Source organism: Haliotis rufescens, unplaced genomic scaffold (assembly GCF_023055435.1).
Source record: "Haliotis rufescens isolate VD_foot unplaced genomic scaffold, xgHalRufe1.0.p SCAF_5, whole genome shotgun sequence".
Classification (NCBI taxonomy): domain Eukaryota; kingdom Metazoa; phylum Mollusca; class Gastropoda; order Lepetellida; family Haliotidae; genus Haliotis; species Haliotis rufescens.
This window is the reverse complement of record NW_025964223.1, coordinates 6740874-6760452: the sequence shown is the minus strand read 5'-3', so window position 1 is coordinate 6760452 and position 19579 is coordinate 6740874. Positions and strand designations below refer to the sequence as shown.

The 19579-nt window shown below is 42.4% G+C and overlaps 2 protein-coding genes across 2 annotated transcripts; one reads left to right on the top strand and one right to left on the bottom strand.

Moving 5' to 3' along the window:
• Nucleotides 1-2815: 2815 nt before the first annotated feature.
• On the bottom strand, nucleotides 2816-3290 carry LOC125373012 (bromodomain-containing protein DDB_G0271118-like; the record flags this gene model as incomplete). The annotated part of the gene is made up of 2 exons (XM_048383799.1): nucleotides 2816-2866; nucleotides 3249-3290. Coding segments are annotated over 2 exons (93 nt in total), but the record flags the coding sequence as incomplete, so codon positions are not given.
• A 6925-nt stretch (nucleotides 3291-10215) lies between these two features.
• Nucleotides 10216-16172, top strand: LOC124116673 (cornifelin-like). Its single transcript, XM_046478102.2, has 4 exons — nucleotides 10216-10362; nucleotides 12161-12410; nucleotides 13596-13735; nucleotides 15985-16172. Exons 1-4 carry the CDS (start codon nucleotides 10264-10266, stop codon nucleotides 16090-16092), a joined length of 597 nt encoding a protein of 198 aa, XP_046334058.1. The 5' UTR covers nucleotides 10216-10263; the 3' UTR covers nucleotides 16093-16172.
• The last annotated feature ends 3407 nt before the right edge of the window (nucleotides 16173-19579 follow it).

The following is a 19579-nucleotide window of genomic DNA, read 5'->3' as shown; positions in this document are numbered from 1 at the left end:
GTCCAGTCTAGTGACTCAGTCATTTTCTTTCCTTCTGCAGAATGACTGAGCCTGCCCCACCCACCATTGGCAGCGCGCCTAAACCGGGCCCACCACTCTACGCGCCACACTCGCGCACCGTCAACCCTCAGGCCCCGACCCCCCAGGAGTACCAGGGACCAGGGGTAGTCCCATACCAACCCAACAACTACAACCCCCCTCACCATCAGCCCGTCATGCAACAGGTGCGTCCACCATAGGTCCTCGAGTGAGTGAGTGAAGGGTGTTTAACGTGGTCAGTACTCGTCCAGATAAGACCGGCTTTCACACCATCGAGTCTTGTCAGCAGACAAGGTGACAAGCGATCAGCGAAGTCAAAACACCCGAATATCATTACCATTTTACCGTAAAAGGTGACATGCTTGTCGTTAGAGGCGACTAACGGGATTGGGTGGTCAGTCTCGCTGACTTTGTTGATGCGTTTCATCGTGTCCCAATTGCGTAGATCGAAGCTCATGGTATCAATCACTGGATGGTCTGGTCCAGAGTCGATAATTTACAGACCGTCGTCATATAGCTGGAATATTGCTGAGTGCGGCAGGGGTTGCTGAAGACCTATACTCTACCTGGATGTTTACGGGTTTTATATTGTGTAAATGTGTAGTTTTATGTATGTTTATTGCGTAAATGTGTCGCACTACGTATGTGTATTGTGTAAATATGTAGTACAACGTATTTATCACTTGTTTATTTCGCTCTAGGTATTGCTGTGAATGTATTACATATGAGAACACGTGTATTCTTCAAGCCTATGCCCATGCAGACGATGCAGTCGCACAACACCACGGTGGTGGTGGCGGGGCTAGGAGGGGGCGGGCCAGTGTACGCTCCCCCCCGGGGATGGAGCACGGGGCTGTGTGGGTGCTTTGAAGACGTTATGGGATGCGAGTACCACGTGATTCTGTATACAAATGGCGCGTAACAGTATCCAAATTCAGCAAATGCAAATGGGATATGCACTGCCTGTCGGTGAAAGTGCTGGTATTCAAAGTTTGCCACTTTTCTGCATAACTCGAAATACGGAAGCACCTAAATGTGCCAAATAAAGTCAAGAAAGCGCCCTGTTTGAAACGCTAGCCCATATGTTTTCTCAACAAGAGCCCATATGTTGTCTCAACACGAGCCCATATGTTGATTCAACAAGAGCCCATATGTTGTCTCAACAAGAGCCCGTATGTTGTCTCAACAAGATCCCATATGTTGATTCAACAAGAGCCCATATGTTGTCTCAATAAGAGCCCATATGTTGATTCAACAAGAGCCCATATGTGGTTTCAACAAGAGTCCATATGTTGATTCAACAAGAGCCCATATGTAGTTTCAACAAGAGCCCGTATGTGGTTTCAACAAGATCCCATATGTGGTTTCAACAATAGCCCATATGTGGTTTCAACAAGATCCCATATGTGGTTTCAACAAGAGCCCATATGTAGTTTCAACAAGAGCCCGTATGTGGTTTCAACAAGATCCCATATGTGGTTTCAACAAGATCCCATATGCTGTTTCAACAAGAGCCCATATGTGGTTTCAACAATAGCCCATATGTGGTTTCAACAAGATCCCATATGTTGTCTCAACAAGAGCCCATATGTTGTCTCAACAAGAGCATACATGTTGTTTCAACAAGAACCCATATTGGGTACGCGCACGAGATTAAAGTGAGTAGTTCAATTTACTTATCATCCACTGTTTCACTCGATGTTTGTTTGGGTCCTTATATTTAGAAGTAATTCCCACAATCTATTTGAAAATACATGTTATGGTTGTTGCAACACTTGCTGACCAATGAACGCATTTGTATTTTATTTCACCCCCAGGTCTGTGTGTGATGTTCTGTCAAGAGTGTTACGGGTGCCACCTGGCGTCGAAGGCTGGGGAAACGTGTTCTGTCTCCCCTGCTGTGTGCTGTGCTGGCTCATATCACTCCGCGCCCACATCAGAGGAAAGCACAACATCCAGGTCAGACCATAGGATAGGGATGGGGTACCTGTGTGTGGTTGTCTGCATGTGTATGTGTGTAGGTGCGTGAAGTGGAATGTGCGTGTATTGGTATGTGCTTGAGTTCGTATGTGCGTGAATTTGTATGAGCGTGAGATCGTATGTGCGTGAATTTGTATGTACGTGAGTTGGAATGTGCGTGAATTTGTATGACTGTGTGTTGGTATGTGCTTGAGTTTGTATGTGCGTGAATTGGTATGTGGGCGTGGGGTAGGTGCGTGAGTTGGAATGTGCGTGAGTTGGTATGTGCGTGTGTTGGTATGTGCGTGAGTTGGTATGTGCGTGAGTTGGTATGTGCGTGAGTTGGTATGTGGGCGTGGGGTACGATGCGTGTGTATGTGCGTGATTGTGTTCGTGCGACAGTTGCTATGTATGCAAGTTGATATGTGTATGTGAGGCATGTTCCTGAGGTGGTATGCTTGTGAATGTGCATGTGCGGGGTGTGGTCGCGTATGAGTGTGTATGTGCATGGGTTTGTATGTGCGTGAGTGTGTATGTTCGTGAATTGATATATACATTTAGTTGGTATGTGCTGGCGTTGGTTATGCGCATGAGTGGGTATGCATGGGGTGTGGTTGCGCGTTAGTGTGTATGTGCGTGCGTGCGTGTGTATGTGTATATGCGTGTTAGTGTGTATGTGCGTGCATGTGTATGTGTATATGTGCGTGTGTGTGTACGTGTATATGTGCGTTAGTGTGTATGTGCGTGCATGTGTATGTGTGTATGTGCGTTTGTGTGTATGTGCGTGTGTATGTGTATATGCGTGTTAGTGTGTATGTGCGTTCATGTGTATGTGTATATGTGCGTGCTTGTGTATGTGAATATGTGCGTTAGTGTGTATGTGCGTGCGTGTGCATGTGAATGTGTGCGTTAGTGTGTATGCGTATATGTGCATTAGTGTGTATGTGCGTGCGTGTGTATGTGTATATGTGCGTTAGTGTGTATGCGTATATGTGTGTTAGTGTGTATGTACGTGCTTGTGTATGTGAATATGTGCGTTAGTGTGTATGTGTATATGTGCGTTAGTATGTATGTATATATGTGCATTAGTGTGTATGTGCGTGCGTGTGTATGTGTTTATGTGCGTTAGTGTATATGTGCGTGCGTGTGTATGTGTATATGCGCATTAGTGTGTATGTGTATATGTGCGTTATTGTGTATGTGCGTGCGTGTGTATGTGTATATGTGCGTTAGTGTGTATGTGCGTGCGTGTGTATGTGTATATGTGCGTTAGTGTGTATGTCCGTGCTTGTGTATGTGTATATGTGCGTAAGTGTGTATGTGAATATGTGCTTTAGTGTGTATGTGTATATTTGCGTGCTTGTGTATGTGAATATGTGCGTTAGTGTGTATGTATATATGTGCATTAGTGTGTATGTGCGTGCGTTTGTATGTGTTTATGTGCGTTAGTGTGTATGTGCGTGCGTGTGTATGTGTATATGTGCGTTAGTGTGTATGTGCGTGCGTGTGTATGTGTATATGTGCGTTAGTGTGTATGTGCGTGCGTGTGTATGTGTATATGTGCGATAGTGTGTATGTTCGTGCGTTTGTATGTGTATATGTGCGTAAGTGTGTATGTGCGTGCTTGTGTATGTGTATATGTGCGTAAGTGTGTATGTGTATATGTGCGTTAGTGTGTATGTGAATATGTGCGTTAGTGTGTATGTATATATGTGCATTAGTGTGTATGTGCGTGCGTTTGTATGTGTTTATGTGCGTTAGTGTGTATGTGCGTGCGTGTGTATGTGTATATGTGCGTTAGTGTGTATGTGCGTGCGTGTGTATGTGTATATGTGCGTTAGTGTGTATGTGCGTGCGTGTGTATGTGTATATGTGCGATAGTGTGTATGTTCGTGCGTTTGTATGTGTATATGTGCGTAAGTGTGTATGTGCGTGCTTGTGTATGTGTATATGTGCGTAAGTGTGTATGTGTATATGTGCGTTAGTGTGTATGTGTATATGTGCGTTAGTGTGTATGTGCGTGCGTGTGTATGTGTGTATGTGCGTTAGTGTGTATGTGCGTGCGTTTGTATGTGTATATGTGCGTTAGTGTGTATGTGCGTGCGTGTGTATGTGCGTGAGTGTGTATGTGCGTGCGTGTCCATGCGCATGAGTTGCTTTCCGGGTCCATAGGTTACAAGTGACATTCTCTTACACATCTTTTGATGTGTTTGATGTTTGAGACACCTGACGTTTGATGTTTGAGGCATCTGGTGTTTGATGTTTGTGAGCCCAGTGTTTGAGGATTAAGACACCCGATGTTTGATGGTTTTGGACACCCAGTGATTGATGTTTGAGACTCGCGGTGTTTGATGTTTCCGGTGTTTGATGTTTGAGACACCCAGTGTTTGATATGTTTGGTATGTGAGACATCTGGTGTTTGATGTTTGAGACACCTGGCGATTGATATTTCCGGTGTTTGATGTTTGAGACACTTGCTGTTTGATGTTTGAGACACCCGTTGTTTGATGACTGAAATGTTTGCCAGTGTTTGATATGTTTGATGTTTAAGACAGCTGCTGTTTGATGTTTGAGACACGCGCTGTTTGATGTTTGAGACATGCGGTGTTTGATGTTTGAGACATGCAGGATTTGATGTTTGAGACATGCGGTGTTTGATATTTGAGACACCCGCTGTTTGATGTTAGAGACACGCGGGGTTTGAACTTTGGGGCACCCGGTGTTTGATGTTCGATAACCCGGGTAGATGTTTAAGACACCCAATGTTTGGTGTTTGAGAAACCTGTGTTTGAGACACCGAGTGTAATGTTTGAGTCGCCCGATGTTTGGTGTTTGAGACAGCCAGTGTTTGGTGTTTGAGAAACCTGTGTTTGATGTTTGAGACACCTGGTGTTTGGTGTCTTGTGACACCGGATGTGATGTTTGAGACACCGGGTATGATGTTTGAAACGCCTGCTGTTTGCCGTTTGAAACTTCCGGTGTGTGATATCTGAGACACGCGGTGTTTGATGTTTGAGACACCCGATGTGTGCTGTTTGAGACACCCGACAGCCAGATAGATAGATACACCATGGAGAGATGGCTAGATACACCATGGAGAGATAGCTAGATACACCATGGAGAGATAGATAGATACACCATGGAGAGATAGCTAGATACACCATGGAGAGATAGATAGATACACCATGGAGAGATAGATAGATACACCATGGAGAGATAGATAGATACACCATGGAGAGATGGCTAGATACACCATGGAGAGATAGCTAGATACACCATGGAGAGATAGATAGATACACCATGGAGAGATGGCTAGATACACCATGGAGAGATAGCTAGATACACCATGGAGAGATAGCTAGATACACCATGGAGGAGGGCGCTGTTCCCCGTTAGGACCTCATGGGACATATTTACGGTCATTATCTGACTGATACCGCGAAACATCAAGTGCCGTATGTGACGCTGAGTGATATTTGTGAAACGATTTAATATATACATATTTCATTGATCTCATTCTGATAAATTTCTTAGATACAATAGATACCTACTGTGAACTTCGTACAAGAACATGGCGTCTTCCTTCAGATGAACGCACGTCCGGACTCGCATGATGCAAGGAAGCATCGGAAGAGTAGTCAAACAACTATTGAACAGTCCCCAAAATGCAATCAGGTTAACTGACTTCCAGACTCAGTGTCTCTATTTCAGTATAAGCAGATAACTTTGTAGACATGGACAGATGTGTTTGATCAAAAACTTACTGCAGGATGCAACTTGGCTGTTGTATGAAATAAATTGTTTGACAGGCATTACTTAAAAGTTGACAGGACAAAGTGGACGCAACTTTTTGATAATAATTTCGTTATTTACTGTAAAGGCAACGTTTCGGTATAGATTCTTATACCGTTGTCAAGGATCTATACCGAAAAGTCGTCTTTACAGTAAATATAGAAGTTGTTATCCCTAAAGTTTGCCCACTAGGTTGTATGAAATACTTAACTATGTTCCTTGTGTATAGATCACAGAATAGGATAACAATCAAAGTTTGTATTAAAGGGCTTGAATGCAACATTCTTGGGCTGCCAGTAGACCGGAGGCAAACCCCCTTTTAAGGACAAGTGTACATGGCCTGCACGTGCTCGGTGCCGGCGCCGGTGCTGACACGAGGGGACAAGCATGTCCCATACACCACACCCATCCCCTCGCAGAACCAATGAAGAATATGTTTGTTTGTTTGTTTATCGTTTAACGCCGCACTCAGCGTTTGTGTCTCAGCTGTTTGTAACATCGTGTTCCAGTGTGTGACCTAGCTGATTGTAACATCGTGTTCCAGTGTGTGACCTAGCTGATTGTAACATCGTGTTCCAGTGTGTGACCTAGCTGTTTGTAACATCGTGTTCCAGTGTGTGATCTAGCTGATTGTAACATCGTGTTCCAGTGTGTGACCAAGCTGCTTGTAACATCGTGTTCCAGTTTGTGACCTAGATGCTTGTAACATCGTGTTCCAGTGTATGACCTACCTGATTGTAACATCGTGTTCCATTGTGTGATCTAGCTGAATGTAACATCGTGTTCCAGTGTGTGATCTAGCTGAATGTAACATCGTGTTCCAGTGTGTGATCTAGCTGAATGTAACATCGTGTTCCAGTGTGTGATCTAGCTGAATGTAACATCGTGTTCCAGTGTGTGACCTAGCTGTTTGTAACAACGTATTCAAGTGTGTGATCTAGCTGAATGTAACATCGTGTTCCAGTGTATGACCTAGCTGAATGTAACATTGTGTTCCAGTATATGACCTAGCTGCTTGTAACATCGTGTTCCCGTTTGTGACCTACCTGATTGTAACATCGTGTTCCAGTGTGTGACCAAGCTGCTTGTAACATCGTGTTCCAGTTCGTGGCCTAGCTACTTGTAACATCGTGTTCCCGTTTGTGACCTAGCTGTTTGTAACATCGTGTTCGAGTGTATGATCTAGCTGTTTGTAACATCGTGTTCCAGTGCATGACCTAGCTGTTTGTAACATCGTGTTCGAGTGTATGATCTAGCTGTTTGTAACATCGTGTTCCAGTGCATGACCTAGCTGCTTGTAACATCGTGTTCCCGTTTGTGACCTAGCTGTTTGTAACATCGTGTTCCAGTGTGTGACCTAGCTGTTTGTAACATCGTGTTCGAGTGTATGATCTAGCTGCTTGTAACATCGTGTTCCAGTGTGTGACCTAGCTGCTTGTAACACCATGTTCAAGTTTTGGCCTAGCTGTTTGTAACATCGTGTTCCCTTTTGTGACCTAGCTGCTTGTAACATCATGTTCCAGTGTGTGATCTAGCTGATTTTTACATCGTGTTCCAGTGTGTGACCTAGCTGTTTGTAACATCGTGTTCCAGTGTGTGATCTAGCTGAATGTAACATCGTGTTTAAGTGTGTGATCTAGCTGAATGTAACATCGTGTTCCAGTGTATGACCTAGCTGAATGTAACATCGTGTTCCAGTCCAGTGTGTGACCTAGCTGCTTGTAACATCGTGTTCCGGTGTATGACCTAGCTGAATGTAACATCGTGTTCCAGTGTATGACCTAGCTGAATGTAACATCGTGTTCCAGTCCAGTGTGTGACCTAGTTGCTTGTAACATCGTGTTCCGGTGTATGACCTAGCTGTTTGTAACATCGTGTTCCAGTGCATGACCTAGCTGTTTGTAACATCGTGTTCCAGTGCATGACCTAGCTGCTTGTAACATCGTGTTCCGGTGTATGACCTAGCTGTTTGTAACAACGTGTTCCAGTGCATGACCTAGCTGTTTGTAACATCGTGTTCCAGTGCATGACCTAGCTGCTTGTAACATCGTGTTCCAGTGAAGGACCTAGCTGCTTGTAACATCGTGTTCCGGTGTATGATCTAACTGTTTGTAACATCGTGTTCCAGTGTATGACCCAGCTGTTTGTAACATAGTGTTCAAGTGTATGACCTAGCTGATTGTATTATCGTGTCCGACCGTGTACATCGTTGCTCTTACAATTGATTGCGTGATCGAAACTTGATTATACAACTTCAATATTTGCAAAGCTCACAAACCACACAAGATAGTTGTCTCACACAAACCGCCATCCACTACTGGTCAACAGGATGATACACAATCTAACTTCAGAAGCACGTTGTTCTTTGCACGCGGTGGTAATTACAAATAGTAATTTGGTCTGGTCCAGACTCGATTATTTACAGACCGCCGTCATATAGCTGGAATATTGCAGAGTGCGGCGTTAAGCAAACAAACAAACAAAATCATACGATTTCTGTTATGCACTGAAACGGTGGGATCATTTTGAGATACATTTTAACTCACAACTCCTTATAAATATTATTCACAAATATATGAATTCATAGTTTCGCTGAAACAGTCGTATATACACAAATAGTAACATAAGCCAAGCACTGTCGGAGTGAGTGAGTGAGTTCGGTTAATCGCCACATTGGACAGTATTACAGTTATATCAAATATCAGAGCCTGTTAGTGTCATGTGGGAAGAGGGCCGAAGTGAGTGTTGTTGAAACAAACGAGCGCGGGTACGGTGCTGAAAAACATAAGTAAGGCAATCGTGGATTCGAACCCAAGACCATAGGTCGGTGGCACACAGGAGGCACACCCAAGGGACACAACTCTGCACAGCAGTGAGTATGTACGAGGGGCGTTCAATAAGTTTGGGCATTTGTGTTTACACAAACAATGTCAACTTGTGGCAGGTGTGACACTAGTCATAACGTCGGGTTGACACGTGTCATAACAAGTTCCAGACACAACAATAAGTTAGATGTGATGGCTTCATTCACCTAAGGGTGGTCACAATTATGGATTCTCGCAAACATGAACAACGCGCTGTGATAAAGTTCCTTACATGCTCCGGTTAACTAGTCGAGAATTGCACAGGCCGCCATTTGTGAATGTGGATTCGAATAGTTAAATCACCCACCCTACAGCCCAGACTTACCACCAGTGACTATTTCCTGTTCCGGCAAATGAAATCTGCCCTACGTGGAAGACGCTTCCAGGATGACGAGGACATAAAGGCTGCCACAGAGGCGTGGTTAGAACAGAACAAAACTCCAATCCACACTTAGTTGCAACAATCATATGACACTAGCAACGGTACTAAACCCCCTAAATGACTTACAAACATTTAAAGCACTAAGCATATATCTAATCAAAACAGGCCTACTTGGCCGCATTTAATAAAAAAAGAACAACAAACAAGCTGCCAATAAACCTAGACTAACAGCTAGTCTCTGAAATGAACATATCGTACAGAAAAAAACCCAGTTGTTCAGTTATCTTAATAAAAATATATTAAAAGGGAGCCCAGTGACACTCTCCTGATACTGCAGTAATCTAGACTTGCCAAACATTATAGACCTGCATGGTCTGTATTTGATATTTATTTGTATCAGGCTCTGTAAGACAGACTACTAATAAACCCTAAAATTCTAAACCTATAAAAAACACACAATCTCCCTTTAGTCCCCACCACCATCACCCCCCCCCCCCCCCCCCCCCCCCCCCCCCAACCCCCCGGACATACCCTCTTCGACCAAACACAAAATGGCCTGGAGGGCCCGTGCGCGAAATACGCATATGTGGTAAAGAGCACATTAAATTCCAAATTTTTAAGTAAGTAAGTGGTTAGAGGGACAATCTGCGGATTTCTATAAAAGTAGTATTAAAAGGACAAATGGAATAAGTGTATTGAGGTGAATGAGGATTATATTGAAAAATAAAAGTGCAAAAGATATTCTGCGACTTGGTATTATATTGAAGTTGCAAAACTTATTGAACGCCCCTCGTCATTCAATTTTTTTAACGGACTAACGATAGACTTGGGTTTAACACGTGACCGCTTTCAAGACGGACTATGCTGTACCATGACGTTCACATCCGTGGAACAATATTAATTAACTTTAACCTTTAGTGAGTTTTACGTCACAGCCAGCAATGCTCCAGCGATGTGACAACAGTCTGCAAATAATTGGATGTCTCATCAATGCCAAATGTAGTCGGGTTATGCGGTGACACCCAAATACATCATCATGAAATATCTATTTCTTGTTTGTTTAATTTTAGCCACCCTCAAACATGACGTATACTTTCTTTTCCCCGGCTGTACATTTACAGGTAAGCGCTTCTTCTGATTCACCCCGCTTGCAATAGACAATAGAACCACTTACTGCCCACTCGCCATCGTCCGTGCTGCACGTGCAAGAGCGTTAGTAATATATACATGACCAACTTCACTGACAACCAGTTCGACCCTCAGTGCGCGCGCGAGTTGATCACAGTTGGAAACATGGCAAATAATTACGTCTCCGCTCAACCCCAGGTGAGCCGTTTTTAAAGGACCTATAGATATATAACATTATGTCTATGTCATTACAAATTATGTTTTGTTCGTCGGATGTTTTGGTGAAGAAGTATCTGTCAATGTTTTTTATGTTCAAGGCCGTAGTTAACTTTTTTTGACAGGGGCGGCAAATATTTGTACAAGTATCACTTGTCCCCAACCTGATTAAAAAAAAAATGTTTTCTATAAAAACAATCTAGGGGGGCAACTGCCCTCCCTGACCCCCCTTAGACATTTGTTTAGAAACAATTCCATATTTCTCGCGATAGGTGTATTTATCATATATATCTTTTGACCCACATTTTAATTGACGATGCATTACCCACAGATAGACAGACTTGTAGGTTTCACGGTTTGCTATTTTGAAATGTTTGTAGGCAGAATGTTGTGCTTTGAAGAACAAACCCTCACAGAATTTCAGTGATCCATTCACATTATTGTCACGGTGTTTGCCCTTCATGCCCAATGGAATCTGTCTGGGCGGATAATCGAGTCTGATTATGTGGCGTTGACGATTTATATTGCCTAAGAATGAAATACCCCACGGATCAGGCGGCCAGGCGCTGATGGCGAGTCATCGTGCCCATTGTAATAATTCGTTATATTTCGTAGAACTTTCTCTCCCTATATTTCAGCTTTGGGTATCATGTCTCGCCCAGGAATCGGCGGAGAGTATAAGGATTTTGTTTGTGTCTCATCGCATGTAAACATGCTTTGAAAAAACCCCGAGCAGAACGAAAAAATGTTCCTATTGGCCGTTAACTTATACTACTCAAAAGAAGTTGAAGACCAGATTTTTTCATATACATCACTATCAGTAATAAATAACTTTAGTCATGTGACGAGATCGTGTGTACGTCGCTTGAGTAAGATGTTTGTTTAACCTCGCTCTCTGCAATACATGTATTCAAGCAAGTAAATAATCGAGTCTGGACCAGACAATCCAGTGACTGGCATACGAGCATCGGTCTACACAATTGGGATATGATGACATGCATCAACCAAGTCTGAAGACCCGATCCCGTTAGTCGCCTCTTGCAATCATGGGTTGCTGAAGATCAATTCTAACCCGGACATCCACAGGTATTGCCAATGTGAAACCGGATTTACTCCGAGATAATTTCGCCGAGGAATAGGTACCGTGATTGAGGATCGGGTGGGTGCAATGTCTGACATGACTGATTAATACACCCTACCTGTCACTCAGGGGTTTGCCCAAGCCCGATGTAAACGTCACGTGGACTAGGTGGAATATTGCTGACATCACGTAAACCTTTACTCTAACCTACAACGGCAATAACATCATAATCGTCTTCATAAAATCTTAAAAACCGGTTGACAAACTGACCATGACTTCAAATGTCATTTGTGATCCAACTCTTGCAATTCCGGGACAAGCCAAATAGCGACTCTTGACCCCTCATGGCTTTTTTTGCGACCGGGTTCCGTCTTAGCGCAAACGGACATACATGTACCTAAAACAATTGTAAACTCGTTGCGTTATGGTTCACATATTTTTCCTCATATATTCTATATTTTTCAGATGCAATTTAAAGCACATCGGGACATGCGAAATTATACAGTATGATGGAAGACATTTAACTGTGTCTTGGATATATCTTTAAATGCAAGACAACTTGAAATCATACGCGCATTCTGATTGGTTTGTCGTATTTTCGCACATAACATTTATGAATAGGGGGACGAGTCTTCTTGCAGGTTACGGAAAGGGGCAAGTGGTGACGAATGCAACTGGTATATACATATATATTTTCAGCCCATGGGAATGCCGATGAACCAGCCAGTGGGAATGCCGAACCAAGGCCAGCCAATGGGAATGCCGAACTATGGCCAACCAATGGGAATGCCGATGGCACAACCGGTTGCCATGCCAATGATCCAACCAACGCTGAATAACCAGAGCAACACAACAGTGGTCGTAAACTCACAGCCTGGGTCTGGGTCAGATAAATCTTCCCGACCCTGGAGTTCGGGGCTTTGTGGTTGTTGTGATAACTTCGGCATTTGTAAGTAATGAGGATTTTACGATCGCATGCTAGATTCACGTTTCAGCAGAGCTACTCCAACCGATGACATCATTACCCCAACGGCCTGCTTGGGGTTTAATCTCTCTGATCACGTGGACAAGGCGTTCGACCTCGGATTGGAAGGTCCGCGGTTCGAATCTCAGCACGTTAATTGTTATGGCCGCTGAGAAACCACCTGTGATATTGTTTTCGGAGATTTCTGATATTCATAAGACCTAAAATGATTCTTATTTAGGAGTTCAACAATGACAAACACCTCTGGTAACTGTTTACCTGTAAATAATCGATAATGAGACAATCCAGTGATTGATGATAAGAGCAAGGATCCACGCTGTCCGGGTGCGATGACACACAATCAACCAAGTCACCCAACCTGATCCCCCGATCCATTTAGTAGCCGGGGCGGTCGGGTAGCCTAGTGGTTAAAGCGTTCGCTCGTCACGCTGAAGACCCGGGTTCGATTCACGACATGGGTGCAATGTTTGAAGCCCATTTCTGGTGTCCCCCGCCGTGATATTGCTGTGATATTGCTAAAAGCGGCGTAAAACCATATTCACTCACTCACTCACTCATTTAGTAGCCCCCTAGGACAAGCATAGTTTTCTTGGGAGCAATTCTAACCTGGAATCTACCCACACAAGAAAACACGCTAGGACTCCAAAATTAATAATCTCTGTGAAACTCGTTGAAAAGTTCAATGTTTATTGAAAAACAACATCCCAATTGCTGGTCGTCAGAGGCGACGATATTGCTATGAGTGGAACCCGTGAAAGATGCGGGTTACAATAGGTCTTCAGCAAACCATGACTGCGACTAAAGGGATCTGGTGGCTCGCTGACTTGGTTGATGCATGTCATCGTATCCCAATTGCGTAGATCGATGTTCATGATGTCCATCACTTTTTTATCTGGTCCAGGCTCGATTATTTACAGACCGCCGTTATATATAGCTGAAATATTGCTGAGTGCGGCGTCAAACAAGAAAGAAAGAAAGCATTGCGTGGTCATGTTCCGTGACTGACGGCGTGGGACGTCGCCTGCTTCTTGCCACTGGTTGAGTCGATGATTGACAGAGCGCCGTGACATACCTGTAATTTTGCTAAATGCGGCGTAAAACAAACGTCATGATTATTGTTGTGTATGATGATTATTTTGGTTGTGTCAGGCGTGACTGTGATGATGTGTCCCGCCTGCTATGCCTGCCACCTGGCGGGCAAGTCAGGGGAGTTCTGTTGTCTGCCGCTGTTGGTCCCAGGATGGATGATAGCTCTCAGGGCGTACGTCAGGGGCAGACACCGTATCTCTGTAAGTACCGTACCTTACAATTATATAGTTTTAATTAATTAAGGAACGAACATAATCAGGTCATTTGAACTCTATGTTGAACACGTATGCCACGAAAAATGGAACTGTTTCTTTATCCGACATATACTGGAGTGGTCTGCGGTTTGTTATATACTAACGTAAACAATATTTTAAGTAATGGTAAAGAAGCATACAGGTAAAATTGAACATTGTTCCCCCAAAATGTATAATCATTCCAGTCTTTTTTTAATGCATTCGGAACGGAACACACCAGGAAAGAGAAAAACATATCTCGGAGTTTTTATGTATATATTTCTAAGTTCCTGTTAGATACAGGGACTTTTTTCCAGTCTATTTTAAGTTATCATGTACAATTCAGAATGGTTCCTCATGTGTTACATGGACTTGTTTTGATTTAGCGTGGATACACTGATTATTTAGTTGATGATTTGTGATTGTTTCTTGAAGTAAGATAAGGGGCAAGGGTGCCCCAGTCGTCTAAGGCGCCGTAATTCGCTATGCAGATCTAGAGTTGCGTCAATTGGGCACGCTAGAAACCTATGATTTTGGGTTCGAATCCCGGTTCGCCCCGATTATGTTTCTAGGTTTGTCAGCACCATACCCGTGCTCGTGGGTTTCACCAAAGCGGTAAACGTCTGAGACCTGAAAACACTTCGTGCTTTCCTCCCGTGCTTTGAATAATGCGTTAAAACGACGTTATACCAAACTCACTCACTCACTGAAGTAAGACATCACGTGAGCATACTACACAGTGTAGAAGGTGTGTGTCACCTCGGTAGTCGGACACTGTCATAGACATGACATGTTTTTCACATTTTTAGTGATAACGTGGCAATTGATACAGACATGTATGTTAGGATTAAAATGAAGGATTGACGAGGACATGCTTGAAATATTTCTCTCAGTGCAGGTATGGACAAGAACTTTTTGTTATTGACGAAACAGCGTATATTTCATTCTACTTGAACTTTCACAGTATATTTAATAAGTTATGCGTGAAACTCTTAGCCAGCGGTCACAGCATAGTGATCTGAGAAACTGTTACTAAACCTCCGGACAAAAAGGATACACCCATGTTGGGTGGTTAAAAAATGAAACAAACAAGAAATGGTTATTTATTAGGGATATATTTGATTCGGGTATCATAGTTGTGTTTTGGACATGTAAGTTTGCAGTGTTTCCGAGAGTTTTCTTCTTAGGAAAGTCATGGTAGCGTTTGTAATTTTGGGGTCAAATCCAATTGTCAAAGGTAAGCTTTCTTTTGCCCAGTAGTGTTGTATTGTAACATAGCGTGTCATCAGGTGGAAGGAAAACGCAAAGTCGTAGAACTTGATTTCATTATTCATAATTGTTGGATATTGTTCAACAATGTTGACTGTATTTAATACGGGAGTCATAGTGTGTCAAAGTGTGTCAAAGTGTGTCATAGTGTGTCATAGTGTGCCATAGTGTGTCAAAGTGTGGCATAGTCTCATAGTGTGTCAAAGTGTGTCATAGTGTGTCATAGTGTGTCACAGTGTGTCATATTGTTTCATAGTGTTTCAAAGTGTGTCATAGTCTCATAGTGTGTCATAGTGTGTCATAGTGTGTCAAAGTGTGTCATAGTGTGTCATAGTGTGTCATAGTGTGTCAAAGTGTGTCATAGTCTCATAGTGTGTCAAAGTGTGTCATAGTGTGTCATAGTGTGTCAAAGTGTGTCATAGTCTCATAGTGTGTCAAAGTGTGTCATAGTGTGTCATAGTGTTTCAAAGTGTCATAGTCTCATAGTGTGTCATAGTGTTTCAAAGTGTCATAGTCTCATAGTGTGTCAAAGTGTGTCAAAGTGTGTCATAGTGTGTCATAGTGTGTCAAAGTGTCATAGTGTCAAAGTGTCATAGTGTGTCAAAGTGTGTCATAGTGTGTCATATTGTCTTGAAACTTAAGGTTGAAGTGTTTCGGCGACTCTTTTCAGCCCTGTACCTTATTCATAACATTTTTAATGTTTTGTTTCAAATACAATTTTTTTAAAGTGTAGTTCTTTTAACCTGTATATTAATGATGAAATCTTTAAATGTGAAAAAGAGAATCGGTTTTTATAATAATTACCCAAATGTTTTTGGTCATATTCAATAATATCTTTTTTTATCCAAAAGTTGAACAAAGTTGTTCTAAAAAGCAAACAAAAAAAGCAATAACTTCCTTACCCGCGACCAACAGTTTCTTTATAACTAAAATATGTTTTCTTGCAGGGAACTATTTGTGATGATTGCTTGAAAGTGACGTGTTGCTTCCAACTCGCCATGTGCCAGTTGTCACGTGAAATCGATTTCATCAAAGATGGGAAGACGGCATTGTAGTCACGTGACCAATAAATACCATGTGCTAACTGTGATCAAAATAAAGGTGCTAAACATGGTCACTGTTTCGGTGACCTTTACCAACAAGCATTTGTTTTGTTTTGTTTTCCTTCAGGTGTTCACACTTGTATGATTGACTCTTGCTTGTTTGAAGGTTGCTTGGTCAGAGCTGCATCAAAACTTAAAAAATGTTTATGGTAGACAAGTGGAGTACATTTTCAAGTTTGAAGCATCAAATAGAATCATACAATTCTGTTTTGACTTGTACCATATGTCCCCTTATTTTTGTAAGGTGAACACTTAACTTGCCTTTGCATGTGTTTGTGACGTGGCACGGTGGGGTAAGATATGCTCACCTTTTCGCGAACACCTGGTATCATCACTATTCGATAGTGATTCATAAACACATGGTTATAAAATCGTAAATGGCCACTGTTTTTAACAGAGTTTTCTTCTGATTATGGGAATAATTTGCGTCTTATTTGTTTATATCCGGTGACATAATCACGGCGGAACCCGTGAAGATCCGGGTTAGAATAGATCTTCAAAAACTCATGCTTGTCGTACGAAGCGAATAACGGGACCGGGGTCAGGCTCGCTGACTTGGTTGATGCATGTCATCGTAATCCAATTGCGTAGATCGAGGCTCATGATGTTTTTAATCACTGGATTGTGTGGTCCAGACTCGATTATTTACAGGCCGCTGTCATATAGCTCGAATATTGCTGAGTGCGGTGTTAAGACAGCAGACAATCACGACTGTCATGTAACGGCAGATATGACTCACAATCAACCAAGTCATAGAACCTGATCACCCAATCCCTATTTCTATGCCGATGTTTCTAAACTCGCGGTACGAATGAGCGATGCATATAGGCCTGCATATCTGATTTCTGTATCTTGAAAATATAGTTAATCGGCTTGTTCCCAATGCAAATGAAAAAGGCCGCGTCAATATGTTGTAGATGTGCTATTCACCCTGTCGTATCTGAATGACCCCCTACACATTGTTGACTATGGAGGGTACACTTGTACTGTGTGCATTTTCTTTTGTTAAAAACCGAAATATCTAAATCGAATCCTTTTAGAAATTGGCTGATTCAAGATCTCATGTTTCCTACCTTCAGATTGGATGGCTAAACTTTCCTTTGTGAAGGTATACTCAAATCTTCACGCGCAGACAAGAGTATAAGATCTGCTTTTAATGAGATTGTTTTTGACAGAATGCAGTCATGGGTAATATTGCATTGAAGACACCTTGATTAATGCGTCAGGTTGTCAAATTTTCGAAGTTTACGGATTCGACGGACCAAAAAGGAAACTGAAATATAAATAATAAACTATATACTTATAGTTTTTCTTTGATGGAAACTAATAAGACGCAGTTACAAAAATCTAACAAGAAATTCCACTGTATATTTAAAGTATATAAATGTCTCTGGCGTTACGGTCTATATGTCCAAATGTGGCAAGGAGGTTCGGTGTTTGTTCCGTAGATGGAAACTAAGACAACATAATTATAAAATCTGATAAGATATTACTGTATTAAAATTGAATTAAGATATTCAAATGATACCAATGTTGTATACGATGTCTTTGAAATGCATTTAGAAGTGATACACATAAGGAAGAGAATTTATGGAGAGCCTCATATCATTCATTCACCTGGCGAAGGAGTAAGCATATACTCCGAAACGTTGTGTTCTTCATAATAAAGAAGTTGATATCCATAAATTCTTTTCCTTACATGTACATCTTTATGCCATCAGGAAGATGAAGAGCGGCAAGTATCAACAAAACAGAGGTCGTTATTTCTTGTTCATTCTCGCGGAATAAATAAGTTCTCAGCATGTTCCACCCAGAGCAATGTCTATAGTTTATGTTTCACCTTCCGCATCAGTAGACGCTTCATCAAGGTTCTAAGGATCAGCCCCATCCTCATCCCCATCCACGTCGTTTTCGCCGTCCACGTGGAAGTAGTTTACACCCGGCGCCCAGCTAGCCAATATAAACCCAAAGAAACCCAAGCAAAAACCAGCCACGTGGGGCGAGAAGTAAGTGCTGCAGCACATACAACAAACAATAGCAAATATTTATACAGAAATAAAACAATGTACCTCGTTTTTATCTGATAGGAAATGTGAGGGCAAAAATATTTTACATACAAAACTCAGGCATAACATGTAACAAATGTAATATTTTGGATAACTGTGTTATTGCTAGAATATTGCTAAAAGCGGATCGCTCGCTTACTCACTCACTCACCCACCAATGCATATGTCTTGGAGCACTAACTAAACCCCGCTCGAACAGAGTGTTGATACATGTCGGCCCCCAAACAGAATGTTGATCCTAGCCGACGCCAGGAACACCAGGCCCCCAGGATATGCCCCCCCCACACCATGACACTACCGCCACCGAATTTGTCGAGTTCACGTACACAACGTGGGGCAAAACGCTCATTTCGACGACGATAAACACGATGTCTTCAATCTCGACGGTGAAGAAGAAATCGTGATTCATCGCTAAACCACACTCGTCTCCAGTTTCTCAAATTCCAAGGCTGAAAGGTATGGCACCAACGCAAGCGTCGCTGTCTATGGATCTGTTGCAAAACAGGGACGATAACTGGTCTTCTGGGTCGGATTCCAGCCTCGCGAAGATGATTCCTGACAGTCTGGTCCGATATCCTCCTCAAACCAGGGAATCGTCCTGCAGTCTCCGTAGCTGTGGCATTGCGATGACTCAGGTCGAATGTGGCGATCCTATGCAGGCGTGGTAACTCTTGGTCGGCCGGTTCTCGGATGGTCTGCAGTGGAATGAAACTGTGTGTATCGGTCACAAAGGCGGCAAATGCTGCTGTGGTGGACGTTGAAGTGGCTTGCAACAGAAAACTTTGGATTCGTCCTAAAGCGCTGAGTCTCGGCATTTTCGAACTTGAAAAATGTTGACAATTGAATGGCAAATTATTGGCTTATGCTTGCCTTTTTATAGCCACTACCACGAGTTACGAATGCCATAACTTGCACGTGCATTTTGCTTTACTGTTTTCCTCCATGACATTTTTTTTACAAGTGTGAAAACAATGCCGTTTTAGACATTGTAAATCGACAATAGCTGCGTTTTGACGTACCGTTTGTCGAATATCAGGCCACCAACATTTTCCAATGACATATATCCAATTCATATACCGGATTTATTGTGTAGTCAGGTTCAATTAACTACCTACTACCTGTGCGTTTCTTTTTTTTAAAGGGTGTATATATTTATTTTGTCAATGAAATACATTTGAATAATAGCAACTATGGCAACAACGTATGTCACTGTTGAAGCTGACAGTAGTTTAAACCTATATATATATATACCTAAATATTATCCAGATAAAACGCACCAGAACAAAATGTCAGACCCTATATAAGGAAATATACCACCCAAAGAAACACGAACCATTGAAACATATAAAGAAGTATGTATGTTAAGAAGAGAT

What these genes read in the sequence shown, in the direction of transcription:
- LOC124116673 (XM_046478102.2), top strand. Translation starts at nt 10,264, where the DNA reads ATGACCAACTTCACTGACAACCAGTTCGACCCTCAGTGCGCGCGCGAG. An exon ending in ACGTCTCCGCTCAACCCCAG is followed by an intron (nt 10,363 to 12,160) that starts GTGAGCCGTTTT and finishes ATATATTTTCAG; the next exon opens with CCCATGGGAATGCCGATGAA. An exon ending in GGGGCAGACACCGTATCTCT is followed by an intron (nt 13,736 to 15,984) that starts GTAAGTACCGTA and finishes GTTTTCTTGCAG; the next exon opens with GGAACTATTTGTGATGATTG.